Here is a 15589-nt window from a genome sequence, read left to right as displayed (position 1 = left end):
AGGTTGTATGTATTTTTCAACCCGTTTGACATGTTATAATTATATGACCCGTTTGAAATTGAACACAACAGAAACAGACCCATTTTTAAGTAAACGGGTCAAAATGTCTACCTGTAGTTTTGCGCCAATTTAATGAACACTTTATTTTATGTTTTAGTCCATTGCGTTTAAAAAAAGACAATTCTTTGTGTTTTTTTTACCATTGTGTTTTAGAAATAAGACATTTCTTTGTGGCTTTCAGCTATTGTGTTTTAGAAATAATACATTTCTTTTGTGTTTTTTTATTGCGTTTTAGAAGCAAGACATTTCTTTGTGTTTTTTTGTCAATTGCGTTTTAGAAAAAAGTCACTTTTATGCTTTTTGTTCATTGCGTTTTACGCAACTGAGTTTTCAAAAAAAAAATCGAAAATATAGCAATAGTATACTCGTTTTAAAGATAAAAAAAAACGCTTGTTTTTTTGGTGTAATTTATAAAAAAAATAATGTCGTATGAAATGAAAGAGTTGTTAACGTTTAAAAAATGGGGGGAATTGGTGGAGAGAGAAACTATTGCCTTGTATTGACTAGAATGCCCCCTAAACAAACCCACGCGCCTCCTTTTTTTTTCTTTAATTTCACTTATTCAATCTTAGCTCTTGATTAATAAATAGATGGTCAAGATTACTTCCTAACCTTCCTACACTAATACATCTTTCTATTATATCGGGACTCTATATAAAATTGTGTTCTTACGATATCATTTTTCTGAGTCAGTTGGCTATATAAACTTTTGAGATAAATAATCTTCTAACAATAGTTTATATTTGTGCTAGAATCAATAAAACTAAATAAAATTAGATAAAAATGTAAACCTTATTTATATATTATACTATATAACATTTTGCATACGTTGTTAGCTACAATTTCGGTTTCCAAGTTATCATGACCTACATCCAGTGTTGTAAAAAAGGTTAAATTGTTAATAGTTTCACAATTAAGGACACAAATAATTTGTGTTCGTTAAAAGATAAATACCTAATTGTCTTTAATTTTGTCATCGATATTTTGGCATACATTTATTGAAAAAGAAGTAAGAGTTTTTGTTTTTGTCGTAACCTATACGAGTGAAATACCTTGATGAACCTAACAACATAAGTCGATATTATGATAAGCGGTACCAGTATATAGCTATTTTGAAGTAAAATATGGTTTTCAGTTATCGTAAAACATGTTTTCGGGCATACAAGGACTTTGTTTTTTTTTATTTATTTTTTTGGTTGCTACAGAGGGTGTTGGTACCGTAACGACCCAAGTTAGTATCGGCTGAGTTACCGAAAATACCACTAGTTATATGAATTAATCATTGGGTAATAACTTTAAAAAAATAAATAGTTACACTCGGTAATAAATCTACAAAGTGCCAGCCTTTCCATATCTCTTTTGATTTGACTAGTTCCTGTTGTCACCGGTAACTTAGGATTTTAATGGATTTTTATCTTAAATAAACACACATGAGCATATTTTCATGTATTTTCCTTCTCCATATTCTCTGCTCATACACAAACAACTTCTGGAGTCTGGACGACCGCAACTGGATATTTTTTTTATCATACTCCATCACTTAAACAACTCTACAAGTCTACAGGTAATATCTACATGTATTAATGATGGGTGCTACTTTCTACACCCCTCTAATTACTTTTTACACCCCCTCCTCTCACATACTTACAGGTGGGGCCCGCGTGGGACCGGCAGTTTTCCTCTCACAAGGGGGGTATAATCAGGAGGGGGTGGGGGTGTGTTTAGAATCAGCCTTATGATGGTCGAAACAAAAGAAAACCATTATGTAAGAGGCACGTGTCAACAATCCGACAAGTACTACGCATATCCGGCGAGTCCATACTGATCCAACGAGTTCAAGGGGGCGATTGAATAATTTTAAGGGGTGCGCCCGGGAATCTCACGGCCGTATAACACTAAAAATTTTAGTTTTAAGGGGTGCGGCCGCCATTCTACGACATCAGAACAAAACTGGCCACAGGGAACAGGAACGACGTCTAGGAACAAAACCCTAACCGGCTTCAAAGCCTCCACCCGAACCGGTGACAACTGTTGACTGACCCTAACAGGAACAGAAATGCCAACAAGCATGCACAAGTGTTTTGTATGGTTTAGGAGTTGACTATGGTGACAGATAAGTAGGAATTGTAATTTGTAAGATTCAAGTTTGTTTGATTTAGTATGGATTCGTGTTTAAATTGTTGTGTACACAGTTAGCAAGAGAGTTGTTGTTTGATAGTCTCAATATACATAATTAATGAGATAACTACCAAGTCATCATTTGACTTGCTGGGAGCATTGCCTGCGACTTTGGCGAGACGACGAGGTGCGAGTCCAACCTTTAAGTCCTTCGGCTGAGCAAACAAATTAGTCTTTCATTTGATTAAAATAAGAAGTAATATACAACAAAGTACACTTACAAAGCCCCAAAAAAGTTTCACAAAGTCAATGTACTGATTGACTTTGAAAAGTCAACTGACTTGAGGTCTGGTAGTATTATTATTTTGAAGATAATGTCGGTGTGCTTTGTTTTAAGCTTAGTTAGATGTTTTGATCATCGCTTTGGTCTTTCTAATCTTGTTTATAATTAGGGACACTTATAATTGGTATTTAAGTAACGAATTCTCAATTGCCAATCAACTTGCTATCCCTGAAATCGCTAAACATTTCAACAAAACTACATATGCATTACGAAAATCAAACCAAAATAAAGCAAGATTATTCGCCAGCTCAAATCGTACCAACCAGCAACACAACAGACACACAAACAGCAGAATGAATACAACATTAGCATTATACACAAACACAACATGATTTACCAACAACCTCAAAAGGAAACCGATTCGGCTCAGATTTGGCTATTGGACCATTTTGGCTGTAACACGGGTTGCAAGAGAAAATATCAGACTTGTCGTCCTCGTTTATGACACACCAGGAAACGCCGTTTACCACAAGCATAATAGCCTTCAGGAACAACAACGAACAGTTCTAAAATTGTAACTTGTGAATCCAAGACTGAAACCAGAAACATATTTTATTTGAGTTTTCAATACAAATGACATCAAAAGCAGCAATGACGCAAAGGATATACCACAAACAACTGAAACACGAACATCAAAGGATACCACAAACACATTAGCTCATAACAAGTCTCTCTCTATACATGTAGAAAGGCCCAAGTGAAACAACAACCAAAGCTTTATCACTTGTACGTCATGTTTTAACATGAGTAAAACACTATTCCTTCCCCAAGAGAAATCATATAGAGTTAATCATTAATATAAAACAGGGTCAATGTGTAACGGGGTCGGATCAACATGGCTGCAATGGAGGTTGCAAGTGAGCACCTGCCAACCTTTTTAGCTGCCACGTCATCTTTTTTGGTCATCACCTTCACCTAACATACATACACAAACAAAGAGACATTAGTCACCATTACTGAATCTTGTAGTTAATGATCATTTGGCTTGAATGGGTGATAATACTTACTTTGGCGGATGACATCCTGTTCATCTGTCTCACTGTCATACAAGCCGTCGTTGACGCCCTCGTGCATGAGAAATCGTAGCTTGAATTGCTCAAAGGTCATGTCAGAAAATGGGTTCAACCCCTTGGTATAATATGCTGCGTCTAGACCCGAATTATGAGCCTCTATTTCACGGAGATGTTGCTGAAAGGTTTCGAATCTCCTCTTCTCCTCGTCAGCAGTAGGGTATGATTTGCCGTACTCTACCTTCCACTCTCTGAATATCTTCCAGTCTTTCTCAGCAGCCATGTCTTTCTCAGCCATTATTGCTTGCAACCTCTCTCTCTGTATTGTATTTAACCAAGTGTTTAGAAGCTATTTATTTATAACAAAACTAGCAAGAATCAAAGCAGATGCATGCATATGTAACCTATAATCGACAACAAGAATATAATCCCCCATATTCAAACCCTAATAACTTGATTTTGAGAAACAATATACAAAAACCCAAACATAAAATAATAAAACGAATTAAAGCAACCTTAATAACAATCCAATCAGACTCTAATAACTACTTTTGACAAATAATCGGTAAACAGATTTTTTGTATACAAAAACACCGAATCGAAACAAAAACCATCAAAGAGTACATCCAGAAACCCTACCTTTCGTCCCAAGCTCAACAAAGGTGGTGCGTTAAAGCGTGCGTGATGGCCGATTATGTTTAGGTTTTATGTCTATATATCTATACTATCTATAATAAGAGATTATGAGCTGATGTAAATCTGCCTATGTGTCAACTTCTAAGGTATGCCACATGTCAATGATGATGTCATAATTCCGGTTTACAATTTACAACCACAAATAATCTATAAATCAGATATAATTATTTTTATTAGAATTAATTAGTGGTTTTTTTAGACGGGCCAATTTAAAATTCAAAATTTAAACAACTGATCCATAAAAACCTCTCTCTAAAATTCAAAATTAGAGCTTCACTTTCAGAAATCAATCCATTTCTCTCTGATGGAGTTGGTTCTCCTGTTCACTCCACCCTCTCTGCTTCTCTACTGCAACCCCTCAACGCCGTCGTGCTCCGCCGCTGCCGGCATCTGATTGCCGTATCTATAGCCGTAAACTTATCATCGATTCAGGTCACAATGTCATCTACGACCCGTGATTTTCAACTACTCAAAACAAAAACAACAAGATTGATTATCGTTCTCTAGGGTTTTCATTCTTCCAATCATTTTAGTGGCTAAATTTTCAATATCTTTTGCAGGTGTCTTCTTTATTCTTTGGTTCAACCCATGTGCACAACTCACTATCACTTATTCTTTTCATTTGTGGATTTCTGCCTTTGACATAGGTACGTAGAACTAATTTTCTTGCAGTTTGATTATAATATGTTCGATAATTACATTATCTGTTTGTGGTTTCTCTTCATATGTTTGCTTTAGACTTAGTTTTAAGGACGAGCACAAGCTCAAAAACACCTAAATTTTTAACTACTAAATTTAGTGAAGTGGATGTTGATTTATAATTTTAATTAACCAGGTGGATACGATAAGGAAGACAAAGCAGCTAGAGCTTATGAATTAGCAGCCCTCAAGTATTGGGGTCCCACCACTACCACAAACTATCCGGTAGTAATCTTTATCTTATATGACCTAAATTAATTGAAAGTAAGGATGGGCTTGCTAAAAGCTTATACACCGACTCTGATCATATTTTATATAAATTTGGATGATTTAGGTTTGCAACTATGAGAAAGAGCTTGAAGAAATGAACAACATGACTAGGCAAGAATTTATTGCTTCACTTAGAAGGTATATATAAGTTGTGTCGGTTTCACTTTGTGAATTAAGTGCAATTGTGAGTGCATTAGGTTATATATAGATAGTGTCTAATTAACCTTTAAATTTGTAGGAAAAGCAGTGGTTTTTGTAGAGTAGCCTCAATTTATAGAGGTGCGACAAGGTAACAAATGTTAGTTATCATATAACCGGATGTTCACCGTCCAGTTCGCCAAGTTTTTGTCAAAAATATGGATTAAACTGCTAATAATGGTTTTAGATTAAGAAAACCGAACCGACCAGGTTGGTAATTGGTTGGGCTGCCAGTCACTATCACAATGCAGTATACTCTCATTTTAATGGCTAAATTTTCAATATCTTTTGCAGGTGTCCTCTTTATTCTTTGGTTCAACCCATGTGCACCACTCACTAGCACTTATTATTTTCACTTGTGGATTTCTGCCTTTGACATAGGTATGTAGAACTAATTTTCTTGCAATTTGATTATAATATGTTCGATAATTACATTATCTGTTTGTGGTTTCTCTTCATATGTTTGCTTTAGACTTAGTTTTAAGGACGAGCTCAAGCTCAAAAACACCTAAATTTATAACTACTAAATTCCATAAACAAGTGTATATTTTCTAATTTATTTAATTTTTCTGCAGCTTCTATTTGTCTTGGTATACCGAATTACATTGTTGAAATTGAACCTTAACAGAGGAACAGTTGACTAAGGCCAAAACCGGTTCAGAGCAGTGGAACCAGAATAATCAGTTGTTAGGCTTCAGACTTTCCCCTTGACAGTGGTTCAAACAACTGCTGATCTATAATTCTGATTTGTTTTATCCACTCGCTGATGTGAAGACTAAAAGAATGCCAAATACTAAGTACTGCTATTCGAACTATTGCCTTCAGTCAAGCATTGCTGAGAAGACCAAAGCCCTACTTGGAATAAAGCAGTGGAATAAAGAAACAGTTGTTTACTTTGTCTTATTGTAATAGGATAAGTTGTTAGATAACAATTGATGTATAGATCAGTACTTAGAGTTAGTTAGTTGTTAGATGTCACGTTCATGGTGATGTCAGCCAAGATGCTTCTGTGGTTTGACATGCTCTATAAATGGCCCAGTACCCTGTACTGTTTCACTTGATGGACTGACTGTGTTTATCTCCTCTAATCTAATCCTTTCTTCTTGTGTGATCGACCAAGTAGCATCAGGCTGAGGGGAAGTTTTAGTTTGTAAGCATGCAATGTAATCTTTTGATTTGATTACAAATCTTTCGATTAATGAAAAGCATATGTTTATCAAAACTATTTTCCTCCTTGATTGTGTTTACAAAGTTTGTGTTCATTTCCACTGCATAAATCATTGAATCATATTCATTCATTGTTTATCTATTACAAAAAACACAATCAATTTAACAATCAATTCATCTATTACAAAAAACACAATCATGACGGCATCTGAGCAGCAGATGTACAAAACAGATGTTAAAGCTCATCTACTGATATACCAACAGTTGCTGATCAAATTAAACTTCAAATCCACTAAAAGACGGAAAGTTGGGTAGTGTCATATAAGAGGAGCTTCAACAGTTTAGGGAAAACAAGTTTGAAAACTTGCACACTTACCAAAGGATGAGAATCTTTTGGGCAAAAAGTGGACCCTCAAAAACATTGTATATGTTGGAGTATAGTTGTCATGATTTATACTCATCAAAATAAGCACAAACAGCAGATGTTTCCACAACCACTGTTTTGAAGAAGACTATGTTGCTGCTGCATATTGAGAAAATCAAAGTCTGTCGTAACCACTGATTGGTTCAAACATCTGTTGGTTTGTAGCTATCCACTGTTGAAAGTCAACCTCCGTTCCATCATTTTCATTGTTTTCCACTGTTACCAAACTTCAGTGCTTTAAACCACTGACACATCTATCCACTGATAGTTAAAGTTACCCACTGTCCTCATTTTCATTTGTAATCCACTGATATTCATCCATCAGTGGTTTCCTTAACAACAACTGCCTTCCATTATCCTTCATTTCATTAGAGGTTGGCATATGGTCAGTTCTTATCCGTCAGATCTTTGTAACCGTTGCCACATCAGCAATTACCTTTTCCCTATAAAAACCTGATCAAAAACCCCAAACAGGGGTTTTACTGTCGATTCGAATTCACAAAAAAACTGTTCTCAAAGCAGTTTCCATCTTCTTATCTCAAATTCATTCTTCGATTTTCTTCATCAAAATGATGAAATCAAAGCCATCTGCAACATCCACTTCGAAATCATCTAAAAAGGCCTCTCAAAAGGCTACTACACCCATCGAAATCCCATACAAATCCCCTCACAATTATCTGGGTATTCTTACAAAACCAGGCAGCACCGATGTTTTCGATTCCATCATTGATACCATGACTGCATCAAAGTACAAAACTTTGTTAACAGCAGATGCTCCGATTTACCAGAAAACCCAGAGAGAATTTTGGGAAAATGCCACTCTTGACAAACAAGGAGAAGACATCATAGCCATTAATTCCTCCTTAATGGGTAAACCAGTCAAAATCACACCACACTCCATCTCGGAAGTCTTTGAACTCAATGATCAGCAAGGTAAAACTTCTTTTTCCAAAAATGAGTTAAAAACTGATTTCCTTGAAAGGGGTATGCTGAACAAATAAAGAGGGATACGTTAGAAAAAGGTTATTTCCCTCCTGCAACAAGATTTTTATTTCATACCCTGTTAATGTGTGTTTCAAATAAAACAACTGCCTTCAATGAGATACCATTAAAGATTCAATCCTTGGGGTTTGCTATTTTACAAAATGAAGATTTTAATTATTCCCAGGAAATCTTTGATGATTTGGCCAAAAATGTTTTAACAAAATCTTTTCTATTATTTCCAAGGTTTTTAAGTTATTACTTTACAAAGAAATTTGCAAAGGATGATATTCATGTATACCAACAAGGTGAATCTTTTCAAATTAAAAGTTTAACAGCTGCAACTTTCACTAGAATGTCAGCACCTTCCAAAACACAAGCAGAGGTGCCTGAGCAGAATTTAGCAGCTACCACTGCTCCTTAGGTATCTGCTGCTGAGCCCACTGCTCCAGGTGATCATAGTAGCACAACCACTGCAATGAAACCCACACCTGCCATTACCAAATAGACCAAAAAGAAATCATCCAAAAAGCCACCCAAACCCAGTAAAACGGCAACTCTGGAAGATGAGATCCTAGAGCAATTGCCAGTGACAAAACAAAAGTCACCAATAACCACTGCTGCTACTTCCTCACAGCAGATGGAAGAAAGATCTCCACCATTGCCTCAAACTCCTCAGACATCCTCACAAAAGGATTCGGTTGTAAACACAGGGACCCAAGATTATGAAGTTCTGGATCCAATCGACTCCATCTTCCTCAGTCTTGATCCAAAGGACATGTCTCTTTCTACACCTATTCCTTCACCCGTCACATTACCACAATCAATGTTACCTTTGTTGCATGCAGTTGCTCTAGCTCAAACACAAACCAGTTCCTCTCAATCACCTATCACTGAGAGTATACTCCCACAAGTGACTGGGTCTGATGTTCATACCTCTGCTAGCCCGGCAACAACTGAGGAGGTTACACTGCAGGAATTACCAGTAATTCCTGTCAGTAGTTCAAGTGGAGCAGAAACTACTAATGTTGGACCCACTGGTCTACATTGGGTCAGTTGTTCTATAAATAAGACTCCCTTGAAGGCAATTTCTTCAGAGACAACCAAGGCAACCACTGGTGTGTTTACTTTAACAACTGGTGAGTTGTTCAAGGTGTCTACAAATGAAGAAAGAAGTCCCTAGTACCAAGAAAAAGGGGCATCAGTAGATGACTTTTGTGACATATTCCCTAAGTCTGCTACTGATACAACCACTGTTGGTGGGAAATCAGATGATCCCACTAAGTTGGGTGATGGTTTAAAATACCAAGAACTGGTGGACAGAATTGACACACTTGACACATCTGTTGCTGAACTAAAAAATATAATGCAACAGCTGTTGGAAATTCAAAAGGTACCACCCACTGTTGTTCCAGCTCAAGCACCTGCACAACCTGCACCTGCTGCAAATGAGTTATGGAACTTATTTCAACCCCTGCTCCAACAACAAAGACAGTTGACTGATCAGCAGCTTGACATAGATGTTTAAAAGCTGAGGAACATGATGGAGTCCAGATTTAAAGACACCCAAGCTGACATCAAAGCCATAAAGGGCCATATCTTGAACACCGCTGGCAAAGCACCTCCCACTGTTCTCTTCCTTGATAATCCACCACCAGATAATGCCAAAAAGGGGGAGAAGATCAACCTGTGGAAGAAGAAAGGGATTTAAGATGGTCTCTACATTGAGCCACAAAAAGATTGTATGACTAAAGACATTCCCTTTCCAGATGGAAGCAAAAAGATTGATTTTACCACAAATGCACTTGCTGAAGCAAAAGCAAGTGTAAAAAGGGATAGAGAGGCAAAGGATAAATCAAGGTGGAATGAGGAGAAGAGAGCTTACATGGAGCTGGATGCACAGGGTTGTTCTGAGCCAAAGGATGTTAAAAATCCTGACCCAAAAAGAAAAAATCCCACTAGAAATGTGAGGGAACCCAAATCCACACCATCCATACTCACAAAGCATACTCCAAAACCACCATCTAAAAGCCCTCAACATCAATCTTCCACCCAAACAGCTGTTGTATCAACAACTGTTGATACCTTAGTGGTTTCAGCAGTTGTTAAACCAACAACCACCACCTCAATGACAACAACTGCTACTTCAACATACACCACTCAAACACCTGATCTCACTAAATCATCCACCACCACTTCAACCACATCATCAACCATCAAATCATCACTTGCCACTGTGCAGAAGACTTCTACTGACACATCAGTAGTTGTAATGACACCTCAATCTTCCATCCAAACAGTTGTTGTAACTCCTTTTGTATCAACAATTGTTGGTACCTCAGTGGTTTCAGCAGTTGTTAAACCAACAACCACCACCTCAATCACAACAACTGCTACTTCAACACACACCACTCAAACACCTGATTTGACTAAATCATCCACCACCACTACAACCACATCACCAACCATCAAATCACCACCTGCCACTGTGCAGAAGACTTCTACTGACACATCAGGAGTTGTAATGACAACGGTGGTTGAAACACCTGTTGTTTCAATAACTGTTAGTCAAACACTTCTCACTTCAAACACAACCACTGATCCACCCAAAACATCATCAGTCTCTCCTCAACCAAAAAGGAGAAGGTTAATTTTGATTGATGATGAGCCTTCACCTTCACCAACATCTTCACAACCTCTACCACTTGTCACTTTACCAAACCTTGTACCTCTCTCTTAATTACAGATACAAAAGCCAATCACTGATATTGCTCCTGCAGGTGTTCAATTTCCTCTAGAACTTATTGCTGTCAGAGCAGAGATCAAATCCTTCTACTATGAGGATGATCCTGCAAAAAGGAGTTTACCATCTGTTGAAGGATATCCTAGGCCTAATAATATTGATGAATATTTAAAATTAAAGGCCAAACAAGCAGAGGATATTGCTAAAAGAGAATCAACAGGGAAGACTGACAAAGAATATCAAAGGCACTACCAATTTTTGCTTACTCAAGTCAGTTCCCTGGAACAATTTGCAAAGAATGTTTGTCAAAAATTATCAGAAAGAGCAGATGAATCTCAGAGAAAAGACTATGTTGAGAATATCATGGCTCACAAGAAGTATAAGGGAGAGAAGCATATGTACAAAGATTGGACCATTCCTGAGCTTGAAAGTGAAGCAGCCGGGATCCAAGAGATGCTTAAAAATAAGGTTAAACACACTCCTCCTGACTGGAAAAAATTCAAAAAGAATGTACCTGACAAGGCTTTAGAGTTAAAGAGAATGAAAGAAGAGCTGATAGCAGCTGACTATGGGTCAAAGAATTCAGTGTCAAAGTGGAGAGAAGATAGGGTCAGGTCCACTTACAAAATGTTGGAGGAACTAAGGAAGAAAGATCCAAATGTTCCACAAAAACCTGACTATCCTAAAACTGAAGGTTCAAAAAGACCACCAAAGTTACAAATCAAGAGATGCACTGATCCAGCAGGTGCTGCTATTTATCAAAGAAAAAGACAAAAGCAGATGGATACTGAAACCTTGAAGGAACTTATGGCTGGTAATGAACTTGTAAAAGAAGGTATCAAGAGAATGGTGATAGAAAGGCTTGAAGTGAATCAATCTGCAGGCACAGATCAGATCTGATGGTGATGTGATTCTCCTTGATCTTCAACTGTGCAGGAATGAGGAAGATACAGATTCTGTTTAGCCAATTCTACTTTTTTGCTATATAGTTTTTTTTTCTTTTTGAGGTTGAATTACATGTTAAACTCACGAAAAATTATTAGTTGGTTTTCAATGTTGATGACACTGATGGCCAGGTACATTATGTTATCATGACGATAACTGGAATAGGTTGATCAATTCTTCTTTTTTTGCTTTTTGTAAATTTTTATCATTTAGTTATATTGTATAGAAAAGTAAAATATACTAAAGCTTCTTGCTAATAAAGGAGAGCTAAAACAAAAGTTTCATTGACGATAACTGGAATAGGTTGATAAATTTTTATCATTTAGTTATGTTGTATAGAAAAGTAAAATAGTGCACATGTTACTCCATTACACATGCCTATCAAAATTTAAATGATATATTATAATCTGTTTTTTAGTATTTGATTTCGATCATTACTAAACCTACCCGTGTGGTTACACGGGTCCTACACCTAGTAATATATAATAGAGTTAAATGTCTCGTTGGTCCTGGTGCTTTGCGATTTTTGTAAAGTTGGTACTCATACTTCAATAATTATATATCTGATTTCAATGGTTGTAATTTTTAAATTCACTCAATCTTTATCACTAACCTATGTTAGATTTCTAAGCTAAATAAATATAGAAGGTCTGTTTTACCCCTTAGCCATATAAGCTCCTTGTCTTCTTTGATTTCCACACCACACAACCAAACATTATCCATTCCTCTCTCTAAGAACTGGTTGGCCGACCACCACCATGGGCGACAGAGCCATAGCGGTGGCGCTGCATTCTGGGTGGAGGGCAACAACAATAATGGTAGCTGGAAGGGAGGTCCCACTGTCCCATTGTATCAGTCACCTAATTTTCTACTCAAAATACTTAAATAGCATAACAAAAGTTAAATACAAATACCTGTCGAGATGGTGGTGTACAAGGGCGGTTATGACATCTAAATGCGTTAAGAAATGACGTCAAAAACACTCTGATGGCCTCGGGTTTTTCAAAGCTTCTAGAGCTTTACATCAGCTTCGGGATTACGCCATGTTGTGGAGAATTTGGAAAGCCATGAACGACTTGTTGTTTAACATCGCTCCTTTTTTGTTTTGAAGATTGTGATGGGGTTTGCGAAGATTCGTTTCTTTGGCTCAAATACAGGTCCCCCTTTAGTGATCTTAACGTGTGGGCATTCCCACCAATAATCTAATATATCTTAGGGGCTGTTTGGTAGCCTCTTAATGACCATTCAGATGCTACCTCTTAATTGTTTAAAACCTCTGAATGAATAAGAGATAACCTCAAGTCTGAATGGTTAAGAGGTAACCTCTGAATGGTAAATCATCACATGTCACATTCTTCTACCTTCTCATTGGTAAAATTCTTAATGGTTCCATTAAGAGGTAGCCTCTTAATGACCATTCAAGGCTACCAAACAGCCCCTTAATCTAATGTATTTAAAAATTCATATCTTTGAAAAAAAAACCATTAAGAGTTTGGCCAACTTAGAAACATATAAATAAATACTTCAACATATTACAATCATTTAGATAAATATTTAAAAAGACATATTTATCTCAAAGTATTATCTTTTTATTTTTATGATTAAACTAGTATTAGCACCCTGCGTCGCGACGGGGGCCTAAAACGCGAAAAAACAATCATGACGAATGCGTTATTTAATTGAGTAATTCAGTCGTAACAAATAAACCGATATTTATAAATAGGTCACACACTTAAAACTAAGATATGAGGTCAACATCTATATTCTTTATCTTTTAGCAAACAGGCCCCAAGACCAAAAAAAAAATAATAAAAAAAAAAATAAACAACAGATTACTTGAACAACAAAGTTACTATAGTACATTTGACCCTATACACCATCCATTTGTAAGAGCACTCCTTGATGTCTTCCAATAGTTTTGGAAACTCTCATTTCTCCTATTCCAAGGCTTCTAGATAGCCAGCAAAAAGATCACCTATAATTTGTAGGTTCATGAATGCATCACATGAACAATTTACAACATAATAGCTAAAGGCACACGGGGTGGTCTGTTATACCACCCCGATCACGCGTTATTTTATAACGCTACACCGCCGCCGCCGTTAATTTAACGTGTTATTTTTTAAACGCATGGAATTGTTAACGCGTTATATTTCGAAGTTGTTGTTGTGAAGTCTGACAATCATTTATCCAAATGGAATTTAAAGCACTATTTTATCCAAATGGCCGACAATATTTAAAGCTTCTATTTTCTAATTGGACCAATCTTGTATGTGAGTTGACAATCTTTTATTCAAATGGAATTTAAAATAAAAAATTAAAAAAATTTGGGAGTGATAGAAATCCATCACTAGTGATACTATCCCGCCTACATTTCTATCACTAGTGATAGAAATTTGGTTGATGACATGGCATGATGTGATTGGACAATGGGAGTGATAGTTTCTATCACTAGTGAACCACCCCGTGTCCCCTAAAAGGTCTCGCCTTACTTAGCCCGATTCCCAAACCTGCATATCCATCCTCCTTAATCCTTAACCTCGGTTCAGCGACTTCAGTCGAAGGCATAATTCCTAATTCAATTTTATGATTAAGCCTATTACTTAACAGAAAAAAAAGGAACATGAATTCCTTTACATGGTTACCTCCGAGATGAAACTTCCATTCTTTTTAGATGATGCAAAACTTTTGAGTAGTAACTTTATGAATATCATCTCGTGCTTAGCTGACTGGGCTTTTTTTTTAGATCACAATTGTCTTAATCAAGCACTACATCCCATCTTCAAAGGACTCCACTACTCAAGCTCGAGCTCTTATAAATTAATCAAGTTCGAGCTTGAGCCTGGTCGAGTTCTGGCTCAACTCGTTTACAACCCTACCTTCAACCCTTACCCTTAGGGGTGGCGACGATGTTGTATGAGGGGTGAAACCCTCAATCAACCCTCTACCCGTGAGTAGAGGTGTATAAATCGGTGTTTTTTTTTTAAATTAGTCCGGTTTTTAACCGAACCGGTTTTTTCTTCAAAAACAAAAACCGGTTTTTTTAATAATTGGTTTCGATTACTAACCGGTTTTTAAACCCAAAACAGTAACCGGTCTAACCGGTTTGGTTTTTAACCAGTTTTTAAACACACGAATTGAGGGCACAAAACCTATATGCGGCTGTTTCGACATTGACTAGGCCATGTCACTAACGAATCGCTTATCTCCACTTCAACGGTTTTTATTCCCATATCTGATCCAACGGACTATCAACCCTCTTCCAGACTCTTCCAAACCAAAGATCAAAGAAGATTAATAGAAACCAAAGAATCAAAGATCCTTTCAAAAACAGGCCTAAGAAATAACAAATATGAATTATTTTTCTGAAAACCACAGATACAAAGTTTAATTCCTAAACAGATATTTTATAATTATTTTATGCATACGATTGATCAAAATCAACTTGGGTAGTAGTAGTAGTTTAGCTTTTCTTAAATATATCATTAAATTTTTCAATATACAATTTAGTCACAAAAGTTTTTGTATAAATTCTTATACAATTGATCAAAAATCAAAATCAACTTGGGAAAAAAAAAAACATCAAAAAACCTTCCACTATAGGTGGTCTTAAAAAGCCGTTCAAAAAAAAAAAATAAAATAAAATAAAATAAAAAATAACGGGTGGTCTTAGAGCATTCACATTCTATCCATCAAAATATGTGAGGGGGGTTTTTATATTATAAAGGGTATAAAAAGTGGTTGTGAGTGGAGGAGAGAGAAAATGTTACTGTTCATCTGTATATTTGAGGAGACACTGTTCACCCACTATAATTTTTTTAATATATATTGAAAGTGGTTGTGAGTGAAGGAGAGAGAAAAATGTAATGATAATATTATTTAAACTATTATTATTTTTTAAACTAATATTAATATAATAAAAGCTTTTAAGTTTA

At 36.3% G+C, this 15589-nt stretch overlaps 1 protein-coding gene across 1 annotated transcript; it reads right to left on the bottom strand.

The window, feature by feature from the left end:
- Positions 1-3174: 3174 nt before the first annotated feature.
- LOC110894855 (oryzain alpha chain) lies at positions 3175-4209 on the bottom strand. The gene is made up of 3 exons (XM_035983743.1): positions 4171-4209; positions 3529-3850; positions 3175-3436 (listed from the first exon to the last, which is right to left on the bottom strand). Exons 2-3 carry the CDS (start codon positions 3827-3829, stop codon positions 3411-3413), a joined length of 327 nt encoding a protein of 108 aa, XP_035839636.1. The 5' UTR covers positions 3830-3850; positions 4171-4209; the 3' UTR covers positions 3175-3410.
- Positions 4210-15589: the final 11380 nt, after the last annotated feature.

This window comes from Helianthus annuus, chromosome 2 (assembly GCF_002127325.2).
Source record: "Helianthus annuus cultivar XRQ/B chromosome 2, HanXRQr2.0-SUNRISE, whole genome shotgun sequence".
Taxonomy (NCBI): domain Eukaryota; kingdom Viridiplantae; phylum Streptophyta; class Magnoliopsida; order Asterales; family Asteraceae; genus Helianthus; species Helianthus annuus.
This window is presented reverse-complemented; position numbering and strand designations above follow the sequence as displayed.